The sequence below is a fragment of the Octodon degus genome, unplaced genomic scaffold, assembly GCF_000260255.1.
Source record: "Octodon degus isolate 3935 unplaced genomic scaffold, OctDeg1.0 scaffold00089, whole genome shotgun sequence".
Lineage (NCBI taxonomy): Eukaryota > Metazoa > Chordata > Mammalia > Rodentia > Octodontidae > Octodon > Octodon degus.
In genome coordinates, this window is record NW_004524665.1 from 4,169,764 (window position 1) to 4,196,273 (window position 26,510).

The 26,510-nt window shown below is 42.0% G+C and overlaps 1 protein-coding gene across 8 annotated transcripts in view; it reads right to left on the reverse strand.

Moving 5' to 3' along the window:
- Positions 1-26,510, reverse strand: part of Usp40 (ubiquitin specific peptidase 40) — a 100,126-nt gene that overhangs the window by 6,519 nt on the left and 67,097 nt on the right. For 7 of the 8 annotated variants that reach the window (XM_023722181.1, XM_023722179.1, XM_023722178.1 and 4 more), the window contains 12 exons: positions 25,068-25,191; positions 23,825-23,882; positions 17,179-17,232; positions 16,332-16,420; positions 14,372-14,458; positions 12,228-12,264; positions 10,598-10,662; positions 8,785-8,859; positions 6,817-6,940; positions 3,924-4,018; positions 2,495-2,613; positions 1,761-1,826 (listed from right to left, as the gene is read on the reverse strand). In XM_023722181.1, the coding sequence (XP_023577949.1) occupies positions 1,761-1,826; positions 2,495-2,613; positions 3,924-4,018; positions 6,817-6,940; positions 8,785-8,859; positions 10,598-10,662; positions 12,228-12,264; positions 14,372-14,458; positions 16,332-16,420; positions 17,179-17,232; positions 23,825-23,882; positions 25,068-25,191 (993 nt within the window). Of the gene's footprint in view, positions 1-1,760; positions 1,827-2,494; positions 3,829-3,923; positions 4,019-6,816; positions 6,941-8,784; positions 8,860-10,597; positions 10,663-12,227; positions 12,265-14,371; positions 14,459-16,331; positions 16,421-17,178; positions 17,233-23,824; positions 23,883-25,067; positions 25,192-26,510 lie in introns of those variants that run through there. The other variant, XM_023722183.1, reaches the window with a different exon arrangement.

Consider the following 26,510-nt stretch of genomic DNA (forward strand, 5'->3'; position numbering starts at 1 on the left):
AAAAAAAAAACTTAAAAAAAAAAAAAAAAAAAAAAAAGAACTGCTACTAGCCCAGGCTAAATAGTGAGTTCAAGGCCAGCCTAAACTACATGAATAGACTCTCTCTCAAAAAACAGAAATAAAAACAAATCCTCAGTGCTGGTCGTGCTGATTTCCTTCAATCCTGAGCAAAACAAAGTGAAGTCCCCACAGCTGGGCCACAGCAAGGGCCCTGGAAAGGGAGAGGCCTGGGAGAGGACAGTCTGGGAAGCAGATTCAGGCCCCACAGAGCCAAATGGAATATGGTGCAGAACTGGACACTGGGCAGCTGGCTGGAGGACCAACAGACCTGCCTTTAGGAGCAGCACACCTGCAGTGCTGTGGCAGCTGGGGAGGGGGAACTCAACTGTGAGCTGGGAGAGCTGAGGCTGGAGTAGGAAACCTTAGCAGGAAGTAGTTCTTGGGGCAGAGAGAGGAGAATGGGAATTTATAAGGGTGGGAGAAAAAGCTGGCTATGTGAATCACAATGGGAATGCTTGGCAGAAAGGGGGGCGAGAGGAGGAGTGATTGTTAAGGCTGTAATCCTGTCACACTGGTGTGATGTCACAGTGGGAGAGGGTACTGGGAGGAAAACGAGTGGAGAAAGTGGGAGACTGTAGCCCAGAAAGGGAGTCTGAGATGCAGTAGGGGTCGGCTCGTGGAGGAGGGGTTCTAGAAGCCTCCCTGGGGATAGATGAGAGTACCCCGCAGGTGGGCCAAGGACAGAGGAGCGATGGGGCAAGGGAAGCGCTAAGGCCTACTACCTAGGCCTTTGTGTGAACAGTTTACAGTGAGCATGACACGCGGTCCACGGTGCTATACAGGGAGATGTACAAATTATGTAAGATTTCTGAGCCTGTTACAAAACCAGGCAAAACAGATGTAATAATTTATTCACAATCACAAATACAAATGTGTATAAACCTTTGAAAACATGTCCAACCTTACTAGCAATCAAAGCACTGGAGAAATGAAAACACATTTCATTTATCACTTCAGAAAACCTCTGAACAGTGAAATACTTGACTGGCTTGAGGGTGAGTGAACTAAGTACTGCTAAGTTCTGCTCATGAGAACAGATCGGTGCAATTTACCTGGAAAGGAATTTAACTACTTAATTTGGCAGAGCTGGGGTCCAGTGCGGGCCTTCGGTATGCAATGCAAGTGATCTACCACGGAGCACTTCCCCAGCCCTATTTTAAAGGTGCAGTGTCTATACATTATCCAGGACTACTCCTCCAGGAAATCATCCCTGGACCCACAGTGCACACATTATAAATGCACTGCTACAAAAACACAGCGAACAAAGCACTTATCTCTCCTGGCTTCCATTCCATGTCAAGGGAGGGAAACATGAACAGATACAGGTACACTGGCAAGTCAGGAGAGGAGGAAGATGGCTGGCTGTGGCAGCACAAGGGTGCTGCTCGGACCCAGGGTGGTGACAGACTGTCCCAGTGCCTGATAACTACAGCCTCACCCCCTGCTCACCCAAAAGACCTGCAGGGCCTCAGGGTGTCCTGTGTGTGGCCATAAACAACTCTCCCTCACTCGTGTGATGGGAAGATTAGTTCCAGGCAGCAGGTATGCCTGTCTCTAGAGTACGATCTGTTTAAAGTTGCTAGGCTACCTGCAGAAGCAGTGAAGAGGAAGGGACCCTGCCCTGTTGGGTGGCTCTGGTTTTCTAGGAACTTGTGCGTGGGAAGGTGTGAGCAAAGCTTGGCCGGAGCAACACCTCTTACCCCAGGTGTTCTTCTCGCTGAAGGGGCTCCAGGCAGATCCCGGCTCTCTGTCCCAGCTTATGTTCCCTGGAAATAAGGGAAACAACATCACTGGGATGTACCATTTGCTTCTTTGAGACAATTTTCTCTTCTTGATTTTAAGCTCTTCCTTAAACTACGGATTATTTTGTGAACATGACAGCTTCTGGAGAAGGGGAAAATCAGGAACTGCTGTGGCGATCACTGTACTTAGCTACTTGGGACAACACTGAGCATGAAGGTCTGGCTTCAAATTCCCATACAAATACCCTCTGGCCAAGCCCAGCCTTCGTGCCACCACACCAGTGTTAATAAACAGTGACAGGACAGAACCCTTGAGGCTGCACTTTGCAAAGCAAACCAGTGACTCTCCTTGAGGCCCAAGTTCACTCCAAGGTCAAAGGTGCAGGAGGCAGATCCGCTGTTTCCCTCGTCCCAAATGTGAGGCTTGCCGCTAACTTTCACTTCACTCCAATTTTTTTGTATGTCACAATAATGGCACAGTTGCTGGAGCGTAGGAAGATGCATGAAGCCTCACTTTCACATGCAAAGCTAAGGCTGCCAAGGCAGAGGGAGGAAACGCCATCGACCTCACTGTGGGGGTGGAGGGCTAGGCTCTGCTGTCCTCTGTCTCAAAGGACAGAACCCACGTCCATCTCGCTGTCCACTTTGTGAGGCACGGGGCAGGGACAGCCACACAGCCCGCAAGCACGTACTTGAGCTGCCACCGCTCGGCGCGTAAGAGTCTGCCAGGGCGCTTGTCCTCCACTGTCCAGGCTCTGAGGAGGGCTGGGCCCGGGACAGCCAGCTCTGAGGCAGGTGGCAAGGCCCTGGCCTAGACAAAGAAACAGACATTTCTCCACTGGTTTTTAAAGGCACTCAGCAAAGCACATCAAATGAAGCACGGCACAATGATACTGGAGGGCAGGAGACCCCAAGTAATGCTAACGTCTACTGAAAAGCTACAGTGACATTTTTTGGAAGTGTATCCTGAGTAGTTTTTGTACATCTCTCTATGGAAATAGCTTTTTTTTTTTTTTTTGTGGAGCCAGGGATTGAACTCAGGCCCTTGCGCTTGCCAGGGAAGTACTTATTGTACTGAGCTATCTCCCCAGACTCCATGGAAATATCTTGAGGCAGAAACAGCCCTTGAGGCTTCTGAGTGACCCTTTGGGAGTGTGACCGAGCAAAGCAGTCTGTCCCAGTGAAGAAAGGACTCCTCAGTGTCTGTCACCTGTGCTCCCCCAAGACTTGGGCCACATTAGCTCTGCCTGTGACGGGACTTCTGATTGCAAAATATTTCAAATACTTTGGCTCTATCCAGCAGCCCCAGACTGCCTGCTCCACGTCTGGAGGAGTGGACAGAACTCAGCACCTGCTTATATTTAGGCTGACACACGTGCAGAGATCAATATTCAGCCATTTTTTGACCTACAAACAGCACCTGGTGTAAGAAGGAAATGTGCCTTTCCACTTGTTCTCAGCGGATCAGAGCCGCTTGCCCTGAGGACTCACAGGGGCCAAACTCCCATGACTGCTGGCCAGGGTTACACCCGCTTTTTCCTTTAGGTAAAGGACACAATATTCATTCTAATCCAACAACAGCAAGGTGCCTCCTGTACAGTCTGTGCTGTACCTAACCCAGCCTTTCCCCTCGCACAGGGCCCTTCTCCTACACCAACGCTGATGCGCAGGGAGAGGTCCAACCTCCAGCTTAGCCCCCTACCCTCCAAGGGGATTCCCAACCTCATGGGAAACCAACACGAAACACATAAATCACAATGGCACAAAACAATGTAAATAAAGGGGCAAAGTGAACGCTTCACAAAGATGTTTCAGGAAACCATGTTTCCCTAAAAAATAAAAGTGAACACAAGACGCACGTCGCTAAGGATAGACCAGAACACACGCGTAGCATGCCTGTCAGTCGGTAAGTGAGAGCCATGATGGCAGTGGCAGGCGCAGGAGCCAGGACCCCGCGGGCTGCGGGCACAGCCTGCCAGTACTTACCCCTGAACATGGCATGTAACAAATGCCATATCAGAACAGACTGTGGTCGAGGGAAAAGGAAATAGAAGAATATATTAATATCTCACTGGAAGAAGCCATATCACCAGTAAGGCGTGTGGTGGGAAGAAGTCTGACCTGAGACTTGAGGTCCACCAACGTGGCATCTTCTGAGATGTCTATGTCTCCCAAGTAGAGGAGAGAGACTTCCGCAGGCTCGTGGCCAGGAACACCTGCGAGGGGACAGAGCCGGGGTCAGGAATGAGCTCTATGCTTACAGGTCTCACATTTCTGCAATACATCACCATATATGATAGCTTACCAGGCCTATATGATCCATGTTCTCCTACTGTAAACGGGCAGAGCCCAAGACCCGAGCTTAGGCTCTGTGGCCTGAGGTCAGCAGTCAGGAAGCTGCAGAGACCTGGGGGGATTGGCCCTTGTGCTGTCTGCTGACTGCTCCTCTAGAACTTCGCTCCTTCCTCAGAGAAGACCATGGGTGGGACCCTCTGCTTGTGTGCTTTTTATCAACTTCGGTCTCCCCTTTCCCCTCTCCCCCTCCCTCCTTCCTTCTTTTCTCATTCTCCTTTCTTTTCCTTCCCTCTCTTTCCTCCCCTCCTTCCACATAAGTTATCTCAATCTCAACTTGTTGCTCTTGTCCCTTTTGTGTGCACAGTTCAATTGGCCTCACAGAAGAACAGGAGTGTCACGGGGGCACTATCAGCCCTGTCTCCCCAGAGCCTGCTATGCTGGTGCTGCACTGCGAGACCTGGCCACTGTGCAGTAAAAGAAACTGTGGTAATAAGAAGGCCTTTCCACGGATGTTTTTAGAAGAAGAAAGCAAAAATGCTCTCTCGGGCTGGTGAGATGGCTCAGTGGTCTAAAGCACCTACTTGGAACAAGCTAAGCTAAGCAAAGCACAGGGACCGCGGTTCAATTCCCCCAGCACCACATGCCAGCCAGCCCTGCCCCCTGGTGGGGTGAGCTGGACACACACACACATACACACACACACACACACACTAAAATAAATAAATTAAAAAAAAAAAAAAAAAGCTCTCTCATCAAAAACTGGATGTTGCCAGGCATGGTGGCACACAACTGTAATCCCAGCAATCAGGAGGCTGAGGCAGGAGAATTGCTGAAAGTTCCAGCCCAGCTTAGGATACACAGTGTGTTCAAGACCAGGCTGAACTATATATAGAGTGAGACCCTGTCTCAAAAGCAAAGCAAAGCAAAGCAATGCAATGCAATGCAACATAACTTTGGATGTAAAAGCTGCCAAATTTTCAATTCAGAAGATTTTCTCCCATTTTTGCTTTGATTTAGTATCTCTCCTATGCAGAGCTCATAACTAATACATAACAAAATATTATATGTTGATTAGAAGTAAATTAAATGTAGAAGCTTTCTTATGAGCCTCACTCCCATTCCAGAGACTGAATCCAGGACCTTGTGCATGCTAGGCAAGAACTCTATCACTGAGCCAAACTGCAAGTCCTTTTAAAAACACTGACTTTAAAAGATTATAAATAAATAAATAAAACAAAACAAAACAAAAAAAACACTGACTTGGAGACAGGGCCCTGCTCAGTCCCTCAGCCCCCAGGCTGGCCTTACACTCATGACCGTCACTGCTCTGGCCTTCTGGGGAGCTTGGGAGAGGCATGTACCGCCATACCTGGCTCTGCAATTCTTGCATCTCAAGAAAACTGGAGACTGGCACTCTCTGCGGGATTATTTTTCAGGGAATTCTAAATGAAATACATTTCCCAATTCTTGTGGTATAGAAGTGTCATCAAAAATATACCTTTTTCTTATGGTATAGAGAAAAAATACATTGATTTAACATGCCTTTAAAACTGTGTGTTCAATTCTGTGGCTCTGTAATTATCACCTAAGTATTTTTAGAAGTAGTTAATATGAACTAATGAGAAATCAGGCCTAGGCCCAACTAAAATAACAAGAAAATTTTCATAGCTGGTAACATACTTTTATTACTACTCTACATATATAATCTTAACTTCTTTTTTTATTTTTACTTTTTTGGTCTTTTTGAGGCAAGGTCTCAGTATGCAAGCCAGGCTGGTCTCCCAATTTGCAAAAATCCTCCTGCCTCAGTCTCCTGAGTGCTGGGCTTACAGGTGTGCCCTATCATGCCTGGCCCTACAATCTTAACTTCTAATGAATTCTAATAAGAATTTGAGGCATTTATATCAATTCTGTTAACTGAGGTTTTTGAAAAGATAAAAAGAATTATAGTACATGATAACATTTCAAGGTATGAAAGCTAAATAGTTAAAGAATGATAAAATGAAAAAATATACCTGAAGAACTGACCCTATTAAACATGTATTCCCTTGGGGCTGGGCTGTAGCTCTGGTAAAGAACTTGCTAGCATGTATGAGGCCCTGGGCCTGATCTCTAGTACCACAGAACACAATAAGGCAAAATATCAAAATAAGTCTTTATCTACAGTTACAAAAGAGATTCTAATTTAAAATGTGTTGTTGTTGTAAGGAAGTGGAAGTCCCCTTTGTACTGAAGCAGCCCAACTCTTTGCTGCCGACTTCCGCCCATGGATGTGTATGCTGCCTGTGAGGATTTCCTCTCAGAAGTCAGGGGGTGGTGACAGATGCCCTGGCAGCAGTTCCTGGGGCTATGGTGCAGGAACAAAGCCTAGGAGACATGCAGGAGGCCAACTCCAGTCCTGGACTCTGCCCTTGTGCTCAGTGGCATGGTGTCAAGCCTTGATACTGATATGTAAGTGTAAGTGGGACCTCAACTGCCCTGTATAAAGGTCTCTGAGGAAGTACCATGTCTCAGGACAATAATGAAGACAACAACTGGACCTGGAACACTTTTGCAGAAGTTACAAAACAACACTGCACAGAGGCAGAGTGGTGTTACTGACTTGGAGTGCCTCACAACATAAATGAGTAAGACTGCAACGTACATTTCAGCTGGTCCTCAGAGCAGGTGCTGCACTTTCCTGTGACGTGTTGGTTCCTGCAGTTCTGTCCATCCTCACCTTGCGTGGAAGCTGCTCTCCAGCTGTCCCCCTCAGCAGGGCTGCCGTGGGGCTGGTCTTCATTCTCCCAGTGTCCCAAGAGACCCTGCGGCTGGTGCCACCAGATGGGCACCTTCAGGAAACCCTGAAGAACAGAGCATTCAACTGCTGTGATGCACAAAGGCTGAGTGACTCTTCATGTCACTTCCACAAAGAAGTATCTTGGTGACCTACAATATTCTTGAATTTATTATTTTTCTTCCTAGATTTATTAAGTATCGTATATTATGCTTATTTAAAATAAAAAATTTAAAAGAATGAAAATCAGACTTTGGGATGGTGAGACTAAATGTTCTTTGCACAGAAGAATCTTAATAGGTGACAGAAGCATAGGCAGGAGCACAGTGTCTGCCTGAACACACTACACTACTACCACCAGCCAGTTACAAGAGCCTACGACTAAAGCCGGAGTTCTACAAGTGAGCTACCGGAGACACCTACTGCTCTATATGCACCCTATTATTGCAGTACATAGTTTAGTGTTTCCCACCTCACTTTTTAATTAACAAAGGAATTCAAAAGATTAAGAGATAATCTTTCTTTTTTTTTTTTTTGTGGAGCCGGGGATTGAATTCAGGCCCTTGCGCTTGCCAGGCAAGCATTTATTCAACTGAGCTATCTCCCCAGCCCCCTAATACTGCTCAATTTCTAACAATAGAAAATAAGAAAGTAAAAAATAGTTATGTAAAATACTTTAAATACATATTTCAAGAAACACTACGGTATATTATCAAACTGGTAAAGATTAATATTCAATGTCATTTTAATTAAATACATGTAAATCAAAACAACAAAATTTACTACAAAAGTAGTAATATGCATGCCTGCCTGGCAAAGTGCAAGATCTTGAGTTTGATTCCCAGTACCAAAAACAAAAACAAAAAAACCAAACCAAAACAAAACAAAAACACCCTACCAAACCCCAAAAAACCCACAGTAAAATGCAATGCTTATGAAAGCAAGAAAATGAGTTTTCTTGTTCAGTATTCTGCTGATAGAACTACAAATTTTGTATAACTTTTGTGAAGACAATTTGGCATTGTATAAATTCAAATCTTCAATGTGTTTTTAATATTTATTTTTATTTATTTATTTTTTTTGTGGTACTAGGAATTGAACTCAGGACCTTGCACTTCCCAGGCAAGGGCTTATTCTACTGAGCTATCTCCCTGGCCCCTAGTCTTCAATATGTTAACACCTTTAGATTTAATAATTCTATCTTAGAAGGATTTATATTTAAGTAATAACTGTAAGAGCAAAAAATTGAAATCAAGCTAAACTTCCAATACTGGGAATACAGGAGGATTAAACAGCAGTAAATCATATCTGTGGACTTCATGATCAGGTTAAAATGCTAAATATAAAAAAGAAAGAAAACCTTATAGGTAACTGACTTCATTCTATTTCAAAATATGTATGGAAGGGAAACAGGTTTGACTGGTTGAATTTGGGGAAAGTTCTTTTTTGGCTGTATTTCTGCATTTTCCCATAATGAGAATATATAACTGATAGGTTCTAGCCTGAGTATGAACTGTTGAACTATTATGGCAGTCATCTACTATGGCCAAAGTCCTTAAAACAACAGCTTATCTTCCCCGAGACTGCCTTCCCACTTACCCAACCCAGCCCAGAGTGCAAATTCTTTCACCTTTCCCAGCGCCACAGAAAGTCCCCAGTCAGCTCCTCAGATATTTCTAAATATCCCCCTCAAACTCCACCTGAGCAAAAGTACACGAAAGTCTTGGCTTTTTTGTCTCAAGTCAGAGGATCTGCTCCATCTGCCCTCAATCCTCTCTTTGGCGTTAATAAAGGCTTCTTTTATCTCTCCTATCTCCTTATTGCACTGCTGCAAAACCTATCAACAACCTTTACAATCAGAAAATAGTAACTGTTACTTATAAAAATGTCTGTTTGGAAGCAAAATCTTACCGGAGGAGGAAGTTTTCCTTCAATTAAAAGCAAAGTATCTCCAGAACATATCATAAGCTCTTTCAGTGTTGCATCCTAGAAACACAGAAATCTTTTTTGTCACTTAGGACTTCTGAAAGGAACAGACCACTGGATCTTTTTTTTTAATTTAACCCTATGCCTCTATTACGTTTCAAGAAATAAATGAATAATCAGGCAGGAACCAAAAATGAAGGAAATAAGGTAAGGTTATCAAGCCAGGATAGAACTAAGTATTTAATGGTGAGTTACACACTACTTGTATTGATGAGATGAGATGAGAAACAAGGCTGATTTGTGGCAAATGAAATTTTAGTGGTGCCTAAAATGATACACTGAATATGGAAAGTGAGGACAGGAAGAGAAGCACTAGCTCATGACAAAGGGTAAGGGCAAAGGCAGGGCGGATGGCAGCTCAGGCTGTCTGGGTGAAGAGCTGAGAACCCAGTAGTGAAAGAGAGAAGAGCCAGATGGGAGAAAGACAAGTGAAACTGAGCTGAAGCATGGGCACACATCAGGCTATGGCCTAGAAAGAAAGGACGCAGACCCTAAAGGATCACTTTGGCAGCTGAAAGCATGACAGAGCCAGGGAGACCTGGGCTATGGGTACCACTGCAGTAATTTAGGGACAAGGCAAAAGAAGGCTCAAAGTAGGAAGCCATGGGGGAAACAGGAAGAAGGCTCAGCGTGATCTAAAGAAGGAAATCTTGATTAAGCCATGCTTTAGTCTGAGAAGATTGGGAATGGAAAGAAATGGCAAACCTGGGAAGAAAGCCAGTTTTGAAGACTGTGAGTTTACTCTTAGATGAGCCATAATACCAATGTGGGAACTAATAGTGAACAAAATGCAAAAGTCATTTGAATAAATACATTCTTCTACAGTTAAACTGCATGTCCTAAAGACCCTCCAAGCCTACCTCTTCCTCCAAGCAAGGAGAAAAGGACCAGCAGAGGACAGCTGGCCACAGTGACCTATGCTTCCTCACAAAGCGTGGTCTCCTCCAAGGCTGCTGACTGGGAGGTGTGATGTGATCTGGAGCAACAGGAAGCCTTAACTGGATTCCAACTGTCCTGGGAAAGTGTACCTAAGACTCCTCTAGAGGTCAGCTGGACCAAGAGTTTGCACCAGAGCTTGACTGAAGTGAGTTTTGCCATTATAAACTTACTAGGAAATTCTGCGACTAAATATGCAGGGTCTAGGCATGGTAGTACATGTCTCTAATCCCAGCTACTTAGGCTGCAGCAAGATGTCCCAGAAAAGGACCAAGGATATAGCTCAGTACTCCCTGGATTCAACCCCCACTACTGCAAAACAACCCCAAAAAACTTCCCTAAAGGCCCTGAACACTCAAGAGAAGCTTCAAATGTTTTCATGAGTTCAAATGTTACTGTCCTCTGAAGTTCTCTGACTCTTACTGAACTCCTGCTACTAAAACATGTTCTCCCTCACCAGGAGGGGTTTATTAAACATGTCAGAAATGCTCCCACCTAATGGAGACTTGACTTCTATCAGAAAACAGCAGTCACAACAGACCCATTCAGTTTTATTTTGAGACGGGGTCTTGTGTTTTAGCCCAGCCTGGACCCTCCATGCTCCTGCCTCACCCTCCTGAGTGCTGGACTACAGGCCTACCCTACCACACTTGGGTCCCTTCACTGGTATTTTGTACCTTAAAAAAGGTAAAAAATTTCTTTTTTTAGAGCTCTTTCATATGAACTAGGAGAGAGTAATCTTGTATGAAAATACAAAATAAACTCAATCATTTGAAAGAGTAGTGTTCAGAAATAAATTTACCTCTTCACATAAAGGCTCCCCGGCTTCGTAGCACCAGTCCATCTTCCGTAAATGCCATGCATCTCCTATGGAGGAACCAAACTCAGATGAAAAAGCCCGGATGGAGTATGTTCTAAGACTTTGTCAGGAACGATCCTTCTGGATAAATGAATAGCAAGTGGGATTTTATTCAATAATTGTTGTTAATTATTTTAAGTAAATCATTTCTTATATAGCATAAAAAGAATTATTTCATCAATCTAATTTGATTTCTCTTCCACCAAGATCTTGTGAACAAGAACAACACACAGGTGCACTTATCATTTACTATTATCAGACAATATTTACTTTGTATCTTCTGCATTTACAAACACACACACACACACACACAGACCACCTATCAGTATACATGTACCCCCAGCATGGAATCTCTCTGAAAGCATTATAAAGTTGAGTTTATTTTAATCTTAGCTGAAAACTGTTCAGAATCTGTTAATGCACATAAGCAAATGACTCCCACTTACTTAGCAGCTACACTAACGAACACACAAGAGCAGTGTCCCCAGCGAGTGTTTTCCTGCGGCAGTGCTGGACACGACCTGGCACTCGAGCGGGCGCTCTTCACTGTACCACCCCAAGGTCATCTTACCCAAGTTGGTATGTGTGAGTTCTAATAAATGTCGAAAAGGTGAGATCACACTTCTGTGTCTCAGTATAGCTGCCGCAATGGCGAAATGAAACTTTTTTTTTTGAGTGAGGGAAAGCTTGGAGGAAAACTAAGAGATTAAAAAACGTAATGTTTGTAAATAAGCACCCAACCCTCCAGCTCCTGCCAGCAAAAACACCTTACAGGCAAAGGGATAAACACAGATCTCTTTTCCATCTCCATCAGCCAATCTCTGAATCCCCAGATTCCTGGACATTTTCTAGTCTAATGTTCTAGTTTTAAACACAGTAAGATTGATGTCAATCTGAAAAACTAACTGAAGTACCCAAAGGAGTCAGCAGTGAGTTACAAGTGAGCAGCAGGACTCCACAGGGCACATGGGAGATCAGGGAGCCCAGCCCTCAGAGTCACAAGTTGCCTACCCACTCTCAGCTCCGGTTTCCTCATCTGTACAAGGAGAGTGGGCAAGTGTCCTGCACAGCAGGGCAGTGACTGGGTTTCACTGTGACTGCACATGACCCCTTCTGCAAGAGAGCTGTGTGGCCAGGGTATGGTAGCGCCCCTCCAAGATACCAAAGCCCGGGACAGCCACTTCAGTTAAAAAAGAGTGAAAGACTTGGATAATTCCAGGTATTAAATCTTAGCTTTTTAAAAAATATGTTTCATAAATCTTAAATTATCTTTACTTTTAGTTTGCAAGTAAAAACTAAGGGAACTTATTATGCATATATAGAAGTTTAAACTTTTTTCCTTCTAATTGATAATTTTTTTTCCCCCAAAACTACAAAGTTTATAGAAAAAATTGCTTTAAATGAAGGATATGAAGTCTGACTGATTGATTGATTTGCAGTACCAGTGACTGAACTCAGGACCTTGTGCTTGTGAGGCAGGCGCTTATGCCACTGAACTATCTCCCTGGCCCCACGTGAAAGACATGGATAAGATTACATCATCATACTGTATATTATCATGTAAATAACTTACCTAGCAGACCAGATTTCTCCAGCATTATCTTTAAACACTGAAAAAAAAATTATGCCCAATGTCAGTTTTCTGAGTTTTAGTACAAGGAGAAATAGCCTTTGCAAACCCTGAACTATGTAAGTCCGATTGCTGGCTCATTTTTGAATAGATAAAGACACTTAGAACTGAGGTGACCGACCTACAAGTCAGTGCTCCGTCCTTGCAGCAGGACTTAGGTCCAAGTTTCATTCACTGCTTTTCAGTCTGAACCATAACTTCCTTCCTGTGAGGATTAACAGTGTGTACTTGATCCAACAGTGTACTCACATGACTGACGTCACGTCACTGGAACTCTGACTTGTGTGAAGATTAGTCTTCCCTAAAAGCTATTTAAATGACCCTCCTGTGGTCACCACGGACTCCAGCACTGCCAGGCTGGTTTGGCTACACCACGCTCCACCCCATTCTCCCCTGGTTGTTAAGCGAATGACAGTTACTGTATCATTTCACTAATAAATATTTAATATGCACCTCTCAAAAGTCTTATAAAAATATACTACTAAATGACATCTGAAAAACACTTAAGATCAAGAAATACTTAATGTTCTAATATTCTACTTTTGCTTCAATTATTACTTCAATTTTTTTGGCTTGAATCAGTCCAAATAAAGGCTATGCACTGGAATGGACTATTTCTCATAAGCCTCTTTCAACCTTGTATGCTGGCCCCCTGCTCCTGCCCAATCCTGTAGTTAATTTGTTGAAGAACTGTTTCCAATCTGGATTTTGTGGCTGAAGATCTGAGGTAATTATCCTCCTATGTCCCTGTATCTCATAGTAATTGGTAGTCAGACCAATTTTTTTTTTTTTTTTTTGTTCGTTTGTTTGCTTTTGCAAGAAGGCTGTTCTAGAACTTCTATCATGTCTCAGGATTGCTCTTTTCTGGGTCATTAGCAGTCCTTGAGATCACTGTCTTGATCCATTTTTTAGAAGTTGAAAACTTGTCATATCCTAAAATTCCTTCTTCCTTTATTCCTTCCTCTGAAAAACTGTGGTAACTTAAGGCTCCTGAAAGACATCTATTGTGGGAAAACTCATTACCTAGTTAACTGTCCAAAAGTATAGCTTACCAAGGAAAAACAGGATAAATGCTGGGTTCTTCTTTTCTCTTTATCCACTATAAATAACTAATGAATATTTCTGGGGTGTTATTAGGAATGCCCACATTTTATGTGTACATTATATATGTATGAAGATAAGGGCATGTATGCATGTAGGTAAGGAATGAGGGGTTTTCCTTTTAATCCACGCTTTCATGTTCCAAAGTTGTCATAATTTTGTTATAGAATTTAAATTTGCTTTTCCATCTTTTGACTAGCACGCAACTCCCAAGATATGAATAGTCTTTGTTAGCTCCACTGCTTTCTGTGACAACAACATAGTCTAGGCCCCCCTTCCTATTTCTTGACCTAGATACAGAAGCAGACTTTGCTCCAAGATGCCTGGTTCCCTTTGGTACAAAATGGTACTTATACACCACATTCCAGGTGCTAGGGCTGCTTACTGCTATGGAGTTAATTGCTGTTTCTAAGCTGTGTCACGGGATAGAGCAAGAAAACATTTCAGAAAAAACAAAGTTACTGAACTTTCTAATTCAAACTCAGGAGTACAGGTTTGTATTTAACCTCACTGATTTCACCCTTGTCTGTTTTCCAATACTAAAAGCCCCAGTTCTTCATAAGATTATGACCATACTTGATCACACACATGCACATATCCAGTTATACCTCTGCATGTGTGATCACAGGTGCACAGAATGGAAACACCAGGTGGAGACACTCAATATGCTAATACTGGTGGACTTCTGAGGGGTTCAAACTGGTTTCTTGTAATACATTTCTGCCTCTCCTAAATTTTTATACTAAACAAGTACTACTGATAATCCTGACAGGAAATAAAACCCGATAATCATAATCTTACTTAAAACTGCCAGTTGGTTTGCCAATTTTCAGTATGCATGAACTAGTCCTTTACTTGGATGTATATAATTCTTGGGAGTTTATTACATAAGCCCTTGTCTTAGGACTTCAAATGCTAGCACAGGTTGCCCTGCTCCCGATAGCAAATACTCACAGACCTGTAAACCGAAATGGAAAATTTCTTACATCTCTCACAGATAGCGTTTCTTCTACTATGACCTCCATTTCTGTCCCAGGTTGAATGTCACTCCCCAGTGCAAAAAACAGGAACAGCTGAGAGCAAGACAGAAAGTACCATTTAACCTTAGTTGTACAATCCTGTGCTTTACTTCCAAAAAAAAGGAAAGTCAACGATCCAGGAACCATTAATGATAACCTCAGGCCTGAGTAATAGCTCCACAGTTAAGTGCTCACCCAGCCTGTATGAGGCCCTGGATTAATCTCCAGCACACAAGAACAAATAAAACAAAACCCCTCAAATTATGTAAAATTACTATGCTGAGTAATTTAGTGTTCTAAGTTAAACAATAATTTCATCTAAGGGCCGGCCAAATAGCTCAGCGGATTAAAGCACCTGCAAGCAGGAGTAGGGGCTGGAGGTTCAATCCCGGCCCCCCCCCCCAAAATAATCTCATCTACCTAGAAATTGCAATGGTCCTCATCAGTGTTCTGACTCTCAGTGAATGATTGGTATCGCAGGTCCTGTTTTTTCTATTATGATCTCTGTCTCTGGTACTCTGCAAAGGATTTGTAATCACTTCACACAGTAAGCAATGGCTCTTCTCACAGCCACTTGGTTATGATTTTACCTTTTGTTCTAGGTGCCCAAATTACATAATACTCAGACTCCAAAGGAAAACAGAACTCTGCTCCATTTTCAGTTCAGTTCCTTAGAGCACTGTCTTCACTTTCTAACTCAACTTCAGCGTGCTTGTCCTCCTACTAGCTTGTCATTCCCTGTTACTTGCTGGCGTTGAGGAGAGCAGATGAAAGCAGCAGTGGCTAGGAGACTAACGAAATAGAGCCGGGGCATGAGTCCAGATGGCCTGGAGTAGGGAACTACTCATATGGTACCATTATGATGGGTTGTAATCAAAGTTGATTAACTAGGTACAGCTGCTGGTAAGAGCCAACCTGACTGTATTTACACAGAGAATGAATTCTGATAAGGGGAAAGGGAAGTTGCTATAGAACTATCATTATTGCAGAAAATGTCAAATATCAACATGTTGTACTTCTTTACATCTAAAATGCCACTGATTGTTATTCCTACTTTTCTGTACCACTAAAAGAGAAACCAACCAACCATGTCAGCTGTAACTGCAGGATGCTACTGACTTAAGATGTGTTCGATTTCACACACATTAAAATGTGAGAGAAAAGTTTCACCCTGGAACTTGTGAAAGGCAGTGGTTGAAACCAGTGGTCACTCAACCTTAAAGACTCTTACGCTGTCTCCCTTTCTTCTTGCTATATAGCCCAGGCTGGCCTCAAACTCGTGATCCTCCTGCCTCAGCCTCTCAAGTGCTGGGATTAGAGGTGTGCACCACCATGCCCAGCTCCATTATGTCCCTTTTCATGGTTTATGGCTAGATGTCCCCCTAAGGCCTCATGTTATTCTAGGCAGCACCTAGGAAGGTGACTGGATTAAAAGGACACTATAACTGACGTGCTGTTAGAGAAGCAAGGCCTGCATGCAAGATACAGGTCCCTGTGGGTGGGACCAGAGGCTGGACTTCCCTTCCAGTCCCTCCCTTTACTCTGGTTCCTGCCTACTGAGTGAATGAACATGGGAGCAGTGATTCCTCTGCCAATCCCCTGGGCCTCACCGCCTGGCCTTGGAGCTGGCGGCACTGAGCCAAAGTAAACCTCTCTTTCTTTCAGAGGCAAGTTTCAGTTCTTGTGTCTCAGTGACAAGGAAAGTGACTAGCAAACAACTTGAACATTTTGACAGAAAAAGAACTTGCTAAGCATGCACTGGTATAGTATTGTGTAAACAGAGAACTATGTGGATATATTCCTAGTAGAACATTTTAAGGGAAGAAACCACTTTCAGAAAAACAGCACTGCTGGTGTGGTGAACACACTGACTCCAGAGCCGAGCCGTGGGCTACGCAGCGGACCTCTTGGGGACACCCTGCTGTACCTGAGCCGCAGTCGGTGCTTTCCCAACACACAATCCGAGGGAGCTTCCCAGCTTCACTTCTGCTTCCTTCAAAGTGAAATTGTCTGGCACTACAAAAAATTTTGATAATGTAATAAATGTTTGTAATTCCCACTTCTTTCAGCAAAGTAACACACTGAGGTCAGTCTTCGAAAAAAAAGATCAAGGAGGAAAGGCTGAGGTGTGCTTAAGGGAGAGGATGTGTTGAGTGTGCTGCCAGGCCCTGGGTTTGAGCCCCAGTATTGTCCCATGGGTAATAAATTTTCATATCTTTATCCCCCCAAAAAAGAGAGTAAAAAAAAAAATGTGCTGTATTTCATGTAACAGGATTATACAGGCTATGGTTATACTTGATCTTCAGTCTCTACACTCTACATTTTTTTGTTATCTGTACAACAATACTAAAAACTAAGAACAAGTCTTAATGGTCAAGGTTCGCTTAATGAAAATGACGTGGATGAAGGGCTGCTGTTCACATGCATTAAAAGCCAGACAGTATTCCAGCTCAATCCATGCATGAGCTTGTTTCATGTTTAAAGTTGTAACAGTACGGGGCCAGGGAGATGGCTCAGCATAATAAACGCTTGGAAGTGCAAGGGCCTGAGTTCAATCCCTGGTTCCACAAAAAAAAAAAAAAAAAAAAAAAAAAAAAAGATAAAGTTATAACAGTGACTAAAATATCTAGATTAACATATGTCCTACAAATCATATTATAAAAGTAATAGGAATATTAGGTTCTACAACCATTATTTAAGGTTTAAAATAGAAGTTTAAAAAGAAGGATGGCATGAGTGTACATCAGCTTTTAGAAACTACCAGAAAGACTCACCTGGACAAAGAAGCTTCCCATTTCTGTCAATAGGCCTCAAACAGCTGTTCTCAACTGTAAGAAAAAGCAGCGGGTCACGTCAAAGAACAAAACTGAAGAGAAGTGTGCTGCTGTGCCCCTCAGCAGGAAGCTACCACAGCCAAAAAACCCAAGTGAAGAAAAAAATCTCCAACAACTGAAGCAAAATCTTTCAGCTCTGGGCAGTCCACACTCTGCATGGCAGTGCAGGACTGTAAAAATATGAGCTGAAACTATGGAAAGCAATCATTAATTTTCAGTGTAAAAAAAAACTGGTTCAAGACTTCTAAGTATTTTTGTCAAAATGTATAAAACTGTTTAAACAGGCACCAGGGAAAGAAAAAAAAAAAAAAAAAAAACTAGTAAAACTAATACTTGCACATTTATTTAAAGCATCAGAAACTGAGTACTAAAATATTTATGTCTATGTAGAACACACCTCAAGAGTAGTGTAAGCGGGGCCGGTTACTTCTCATTGCAGCTGACACTACAGACCAGGCATTCTTCCTACCCCATATAGCACATGGTCTTATTCCTGAGTTCAGATCAGCTTCTGGCACTGTTTTTTGCTTTCGATGTCATAAACTATCTTTGAGCTGCTGTAGCATAAAGGCTTCTGGCACTGTTGTTTTTGTTGGGCTCACCCCATCCTTATTGCAACAGCGTTCCTCACCGAGGTCACCAAGTTCACCTTCCTCAACAGTATATCAGTGTCCACATTCTCAGGGACAGCTGCTTTTCAGACAACTCCACACTTTTACTTGAGTGCTTTCTTTTTTGTTGGACATCTCCTCCTTCCATCATCCACTCATGCAAAGTCTCAGGTGGGGTTATCTCTGGGAGAAGAGGAGGCAACGTAGCAACATGCTTTGCTGTCTGCGCTCAAGTGCCTGAAACAGGCAGGGACCCATCGGCAGTCGACTTGCAAGAAGTGATATGGCTCTGTGGGCTGCGGTGCCCGCATGCGTTCTGGGCAGTGATCTACCTGTCTACGGAGCGCTACTCTTAGTTAATACGGCTGGAATTTACATCACTGTGTCAGGAGATTAAACTACAATAATTGAAATTCTTGCATAACTCTGCAAAGCGGACTACCTAAACTTTAAATATGTTAAATGATTTTATACTCAGTAAAATGCATTAGGGCCAGTGTGTTCTATCTTTGAAAACTTGGATTCCTACTGTGGAGGAAAAGGTACACCAGGCTTTCGGTCCAAACAGAATTCTTAGAAAGCAGGACAAGAATGGGGTAGGGTGAGTGGGATGGAGAAGCTGAGCCCTCTGAATGGGTGAAACGAGCCAGGACCTAGAAGGTCCCACTTTTATCAGACCCCTGTGGATCTCTTGACTCCTGCACGACACTGTACCATAGCATTATGAAGCTAGCATGTAATTCCAATACAGAACTTCTTGCGAACTGAGCTAGTTGCCCAAGTTAGAAAAGTGCATTTTAAATACAGTGTCCTCAAGATCCTTTAGCTTTTAGCTGGGCATGGGGTAATGTGTGTGAGACTGCAGGGTCCCTTGAGCCCAGGAGCTCAAGGTAAGTCTAGGCCACACCACATGATCCCGTGATAAAAAGGCAAAAACATTAAAAAAATATGTTTATTTCAACAAACGCTTCCTGTGTAGCTCAGGCAAGAAGCTAGAAGCTGTGGGACAGTGGTGAGTGACGGCTGTGGGCTGCTCTCACAGGGCCTCAGCCAATGGAGGGCAGGTGAGGCACAAATAAAGGGCAGCAAGAGCAGAAAGGACTATGAAGGAAAAGACCAGGCACTGGATGTGAAATAGCAGCTGAGGCTGTGTGGTCAGGGGTGAAAGGAGAAGCACTGCTTCAGCTGAGACCAAAGCAGTGGCTGAAGTTTGGAGAGAGAGTGAAGGGAAGGGAAGAAAGTTCAAAACGAAACCTCAGCACTGAGGCCTCAGGGGTGGGGGGTGGGGGGGAGCCTGAGCCTTCAGAAGCTCACCCAGGCAGCCTGGGGGGTGCTGAGTCAGTGGAAGCCACAGACAAGCCATAGGTAGGCCACGACTGGGTCAAGCCGGCTGGCAGTGAGCCCATGCACTTTGGAAAGCACTAGAGCCTGAATAGAGGTGTGACATGCCGTAGTTCACATAAATTTAAGAGGATTTCTTGCTATATATGAAGAAAGGTTTAGAGGGAAGTCAGAATGGAAAAGGCAAGACCATTATCAGCAGCAAGATAATGAAACACTCATTTTCTTTTTGAGACAAGGTCTTGCTATGAGTTCAGGCTGGCCTTGAACTCACAATTTAGCTCAGGCCAGCCTCTAATTACTGAGGTGTAATTTACTTATAATAAAACATATCCAGCCAGTCACACCAGCAAACTGAGAATCTGTAGCACCCCTTGCCAATCTCCTTGTGGCCAGCGTCTCACCACCCTCCATGCTGATCTGCCATCTGTAACTACAGCTTCAATTCTGTTTCTAAAACTACACGTATGGAATCACACTGTGTACTGCTTTGTGTCCACTCTCTTTCCCTCGGCATAATGACTCAGATTCATTCATGTTTTATGCATAGCAGCCCACTGGATGGCTACACCACAACTTGTCCATCTATTTATCTGCTCATGGAAATGTGAATTGTTTTTGGTTATGATCACTTGTACCTGTGTAAGTGAATGTTTTAACTTTTAACTTTTCTTCAGTAAACATCTTGGAGTTGAACTGGCAAAGTGAACATTCCGCTTTATAAGAGACAAGCTAACTTTTCCAAAAGAGATACACATTTTATACTCGCACCAGCAATACACAGGAATTCCAAGTTGCTCCATGTCTTTGCTGACATGTTTTGTCAGTATCTTGAATTTTAACCATTTCCTCACATGTTCAGTGGTGTGTCATTCTAATATGATGGCTAGTGGCATTGTGCATCCTTTATTTATTGGTCATTCACAAGCAGATTTTCTTCTGTGAATGCTGGTTCAATTTTCCTAATTCAAATTTCTTCCTTTATTCATGGTGCTTGGGATTGAACACAGGTTCTCATACATGTCAAGTGCGTGCTTGCATGTATTTTTTTTTAAATTTTTTTTATTTATGTGAGAGAGAGAGAGAGAGAGAGAGAGAGAGAGAGAGAGAGAGAGAGTGTGTGGTGTGTGTGTGTGTGTGTGGCCAGCTCAGCCCACCAGGGGGCGGGGCTGGCTGGCATGTGGTGCTGGGGGATTTTACCGCGGTCCCTGATGCCTTGCCAAGCTTGTTCCAAGTAGGTGCTTTAGACCACTGAGCCATCTCTCCAGCCCCTTGCATGTATTTTTAAAAATGTATTTTGTATGCAAATCCACTGTCATATATGTTTTATAAATACCTATCCTTGGTTTGTAGTTCTGGTTTTCAGACACTTTTCAGAGTACAAATTTTAGCTTTCTGTCTGACATCTTGACAGGCCTGCAGTGGTAGCCTCTGTTCTCCAGGCTCTGCGATGCCACCCAAAAACGACAAGAAGAACAAAGATGTCTGAAAGTCAGCCAAGAAAGACAAAGACCCAGTGAACAAATCTGGAGGGCAGGGCCAAAAAGAAGTGGTCCAAAGGCAAAGTTGGGAGACAAACTCAACAACCTGGTTCTGTTCGATAAAGCTACTTACAACAAACCCTGTAAGAAAGTTCCCAACTACAAACTTATAATGTCTGTTGTGGTGTCTTGAGAGACTAAAGATCCGTGGAGCACTGGCCAGAGCAGCCCTTCAGGAGCTCCTTAGTAAAGGGCTTATCAAGCTGGTCTCAAAGCACAGCGCTCAAGTTATTTATACCAGAAATACCAAGGGTGGAGATGCCCCTGCCTCTGGTGAAGATGCATGATGAATAGGTTCAACCAGGTGTACATTTGGAAAAAATAAAATTTTATTATTAAACAAAAAAAGTACAAATTTTAAATTCTGATGTGGTCTAACTAAGTAGTTTGTTTTTCTCATAGTTTGAGTTGAGTCCTCTTTTAAAAAAAATCCTTTATAGCAAATTTCTAAACATTTTCTTTCCAAAATGTTATAGTTTAGGGTATAACATTTAATTCTACATCCATTTTTAGCTGAGGTAAAGCTAGAGGTTCATTTTGGCATATACAGATATCCAAATGGTCTACCTTTATTGGTTAAAAATAACAGTTTCTCTCAGGAATGACCTTGGTATCTTTGCTGAAAGTCAGCAGACTATTCTACGCCTGTTTCTATATTTTGTTTAGCTCTGCTCCACACGAGGCTTTGTGAGCCATATACAGTGACTGTTGCACAGTCTTCACTTTTTAGTTCCTGTGACACTGTAATTGATCCCAGGGCCTCACATGCTGAACAAACACTTACAACACAGAGCTATATCCCTAGCATTCTTCTCGTTTGAACTGGACTTTAAAGATGCAAAACTATTCTTTGTTTACTGGCTGCATGAGAACAAGTTGTAGCCCACAGTTTTCTGACCCCTGCTTCCTACGTCTAGCCACACATCAAAATACACTGTCTGGAATAAGTCTCCTAACTTTTATTTATTTCCTCAAAATTGTTATGGCTACTTCAGGTTCTTTATATTTCTATATACATTTTAGAATCAGCTTATTAACTTCTAAAACAAACAAAATGGCTAGAATTTTCCATGAGAATGCATAACATTTACACATGAAGTTAGGGAGAACCGTGCTCCAAATAGCACTGTGACTCGTGAACTTGGTACAGTGCTGTACTCATTCAGGCTTTCAGCTTCTCACAGCCTGCAGTATTCAGAGTATACATTTTGTACACATTTTGTTACACAGACTCTTATTTCCTGATATCATAAATATTTTCTTAATTTTGCTTTTTTTTTTTTTTTTGCTGGTAGATAAAAGTACAATGAATTTCTGCATATTGAGTATGTGTTCCTGCTAAATGTAAATGAGATACCAATTCATATTCACAGGATGGTTATAATAAAGGCAATAAAAATACTGATTAAGGGTATAGAGCAACTGAAACCCTGACACATTGCCAGTATGGATATAAATGGTTCAGCTGCTCTGGAATGTAAGTTTCTTATGAAGTTAAATATGAATTTTCCTCTGCAACCCAGTGATTCCAGTCCTGTATATATGTACCCAAAAGAACTGAAAACATACCTATACAAGGCCTTCCATTAAATATTTATAGAAGCATTACTTCAAAAGTGGAGACAATGTCTATCAACTAGTAAACAAAACATTATATATATATATACAGTAGAATAAGTGCCTGTCTGGCAAGCGCAGGGTCCTGAGTTCAATCCCTGGTACTGCAAAAAACCAAAAAATACCCCCAAAAACCCCCACAAGGTTATATCAAAACAATTGAATACTAGGTTAGCAATAAAAAATAAATCTGATAAATGCTAAATAGTAAACTTCACAAATGGTATGTATATAACCTACAAGAAGTGAGACAAAAAATACTACATATTGCATTGTTACATTTATATTAGGTGTCCAGAAAATCAAGTTATAGAGGCAGGAGATTAATCATCTGATTAAGTCAGGTGCCCAGAATACAAATGGTATAGGGAAATCTTGGGGTGCTGGAAATGTTCGAAAGCTGGATCGTGGTACTGTTGTGCAATTCTCTATATTTACTGATAATCACTGTATTATACATGAGTGAATTTTATGTAACATAAATTATATCTTAATAAAACTACTAAGAAACAAAACAAAACTGCTAAGGAACACTAATGTTGGTTGAACAGTGAATTTGCAGACTGGTACTCAGTAACTAGACCTTGCATGAATATAAATATCCACATATGGTTATATGTAAGTTTATTATATAGTATAACTTGAGAACATGTGTAAACGTTTTTTTTTTTAATTTTTATTTTTTAGATGATGGTCTTTTTTATTTATTTAATTAATTTTTTTTGTGTGGCCTGCTCCGCCTGCCCTGGGGGCAGGGTTGGCATGGCATGTAGTGCCGTGGATCGAACTGTGGTCCCTGCGCCTGCCTAAACTTGCCTAAGCAGGTTCTTTAGACCATTAAGCTATCTTGCTGGCCCTGGCAAACAGTTATAACCTAGTAAAAGACCACAGCCAGCCTGTAGTCCGGGTTCTGGGTAGGACCTCCTGGAGTAACTCTAAAGGTGAGTCTAAGTTAAGTTTACTGAGGTGGGTTTTTATGGACAGGGTTGGGGGCTTAGTGGGATGGGCTTAGGCAGAATGAGGCAGGGGACATGTGAGATTGGAGGAGAGAGAACAGTTGCCTAGGTGGCCATAGCAATGGCCAATGCTGTGGGTATGCTGTGACCTGAAAGCTTAGGCAGGTGTGCTATGTGCTAGCACAGTAGGCGGGAACACTACAGGATTGGGAATGGATTGCGATGGTTTTCAGAGCTTAGGCAGCTGCTTTGGGAACTTGGGAGGCTGGGAACAAACAAGGCAGTCCTATCAGTGTGGACTACATATACCCCCAAAGTCATACACTGGCTGCACCCCAAGGGACAGGTATGAGAACATTTACAATGTTTCAACAAAAACACAAACACGTGACAAAATGCTAACATCTATCCATTTTGAGTGGTAGGTGGATGAAATTTCTTTGAATTATTTTGTATTTTCCTTTCGATGAAAAACCAACTAAATTAAACCCCAAACCAAAAAAGCAAATTAAATGATTACCTAGTTCCTTCATTAATTTTAACTCCTCTATGGCTTTAATTCGAATATCAAACACCACCTAAAATAGAGAAATAAACTAATGACTGTGTTTAAGCTGAATGGGAAGAGATGATAATGAAGGATGTCAGTGTGTGCACATATAGATCACTTGAGATACTAGTTACCTGATGCTTGTTTCTGCCTAGTTGAAAAAGCCCCCTCCTCCCCATTCCTGAAATTTTCTTATAACGGCAAAAGCAAAAGCAAAAGCTGCAAATAGATTTTAACAGTTAAGTTTTTAATCAAATTGATGTTAACTGGGATAAAAAGGAAACCTATAATAAAGTACTATAAGCAATCACATTCTTCTATGAATATACTTGTGAACCAAAAAGTGTAAATAATACAAAAATCCCTAATACCAATCTAAGACCATTATAGTTTCTATTTAAATTATTTTAAATTGTCTTCTTTTTAAAGCTGAACTTAGGCTAATTTTGTCTAAAGTATAAAATGCTGGAAATTTATGGCTAACACTGTGAGAGACCTCTACTCTAACCTCCCACTGGTACCCCTCAATGCCAAGCGTAGTGGGTAGCAGTGGTAAGCAACCTCCACAGCCTCTGTCCAGGGCCAGGGCAGTCTCCTGAGCTCATTGGTTTTTCTCCTGTTCCAGCAAACATGAGCCTCCCTCAAGAAATTATAATGTTGATTTAAAAGAAAACAACACTTTCTTCTCACTTGTATAGGAAAGAAAAAGACAACTTAATCTCCTGGGAACATTTAAGTATAAAAAGATATTTCCTGAGATAGAGTTTAAGGAAACCACCATCACATTCTTCAAGTGAAACACTAGAGGAGTCTCTGTAAAAGCAGTTGGCTGCAGTCAGGGCACAGAATATAATTTAGAGCAATTTAAGATAAACCTAAAAATAAAAAAACACAAAAATAACACACACACGTACACATATGTGCACTCATTTAAAAATACACAAAAAACCCATGAAAATAGCATTTTATATTTATAAAAGCCAGATAAGTCCATGAACAAAATAGGTAACTGCCACTCTCATTCAAGGCTTTGGAGTTAAAAATCTTGAAGCAGATCAAGGACTGATAAAAAACAGTAACCCAAAGTTAAGAAGTTGATTTTCCTAAGATTCAGAAGCCTGTTGACACAAATGTTTCAAAAGACTAATGTTCTGCTTTCTAAATATAAATTCTGTTAACTTAGAAACCTTAGCTAAACATAAGGTCTACTCACTGTGTTAACAGCTGCTGGTATTCTAACTTGCTTCTCTTCAGATTCTAACCGGCATAAATTTTTAATTTCAAGCCAGTCAATCTCATTCCTAACAGTGATCCATTTCTCCCCTCGGGACAACAGGCTGTGGGTAGAAAGACAATAAAAATTCTTATTTAGAGAGTGTGCCTGGTATATATGAGGCTCTGGTTTCAAACCCCAGCACTATGAACTAAAACAAAACAAACTTTTGTGGATCAGAAAACTGATTCTTTTCCTTAGGTGCCATTTCCAAAACTCTGTGTCCCACAAAGAGACTAATGGTTGCCATATCCTACACATCATCTCTATGAAAGTCAGCTGTCTTTGCAGGGAAAGGTGGGCAGTAGTGCACAGTTTATATTCAGGACACCAAGTAGGTTTTGACTTATGTCAATAATATGCTGCCATGATTTTTAGGAAGTGCTGTACCTAAGCAACCAATGGCTGGCTTCTACTTGCACATGGGAATCCCCATGAGAGCTTAAAAAGAGTTCCAAGGCCTAGTGGGTGTAGTGGCACATACCTACAATCCCAGAATGAGGCTGAGGCAGGATGATTGCCTCAAGTTCAAGGCCAGCCTGTAAGGTAGTGAGACCTGTCTTAAAAGAATACCCCCGCTTCCCAAAAAGTGTTCCAGGGCCTACCTCTTAGGATTTGAATTTAGTTTTCCAACAGGACATACATGTACAGCTCTACAGACTACACCCAAGTGCTACACCTAAGGGGTGTCACATGCATCATTTACATCACAGACTTGTACTTCCATTGAAGAGTTTTATGCTAGCAGTTGGCAGTAGTTATCTTTTTAAGGATTTTTATATCTTCTTGATTCAGCTTTGGTATATTATATGTATCTAGGAGTCTGTCCATTTCTTCTGTATTTTCCATCTTAGTAGACTACAAGTTCTCAAAGTATATGTAGATGATCTTCTGGATTTCTGCAGGGTCCATTGTGATTTCACCCTTTTTATTCTTAGTTACATGGATTTGAGTCTTTCCTTTTTTTGATAAGATTGGCTAAGGGTTTGTTGATTTAATTTAAACTTTCAAAGAACCAACCTTTATTCATTCTTTGTACTGTTTTTTTAGTCTCCAATGCATGAACTGCTGCTCTGATCGTTATAATTTCCAAAGCTCATACAAGCTTTGAGCTTGGTCTGCTCTCATTTTTCTAGAAGTCTGAGGTTCAACATTAAGTTGTTTATTTGTGCTTGCTTTGTTTTCCTGACATGGGTACTCATTGCTATAAATTTCCCTCTTAGAACAGCTTTCACTGTGTCCCATAACATCTGGAATGCTGTACTGCTGTTAACATTTAAGTATAGAAGCTGTTTAATTTCACCTGTGACCCATTAGTTGTTCAGGAGAGTGTTATTTAATTCCTGTGTGTTTATGAAATTGTGGTTTCTTGTGCTTTTCCAA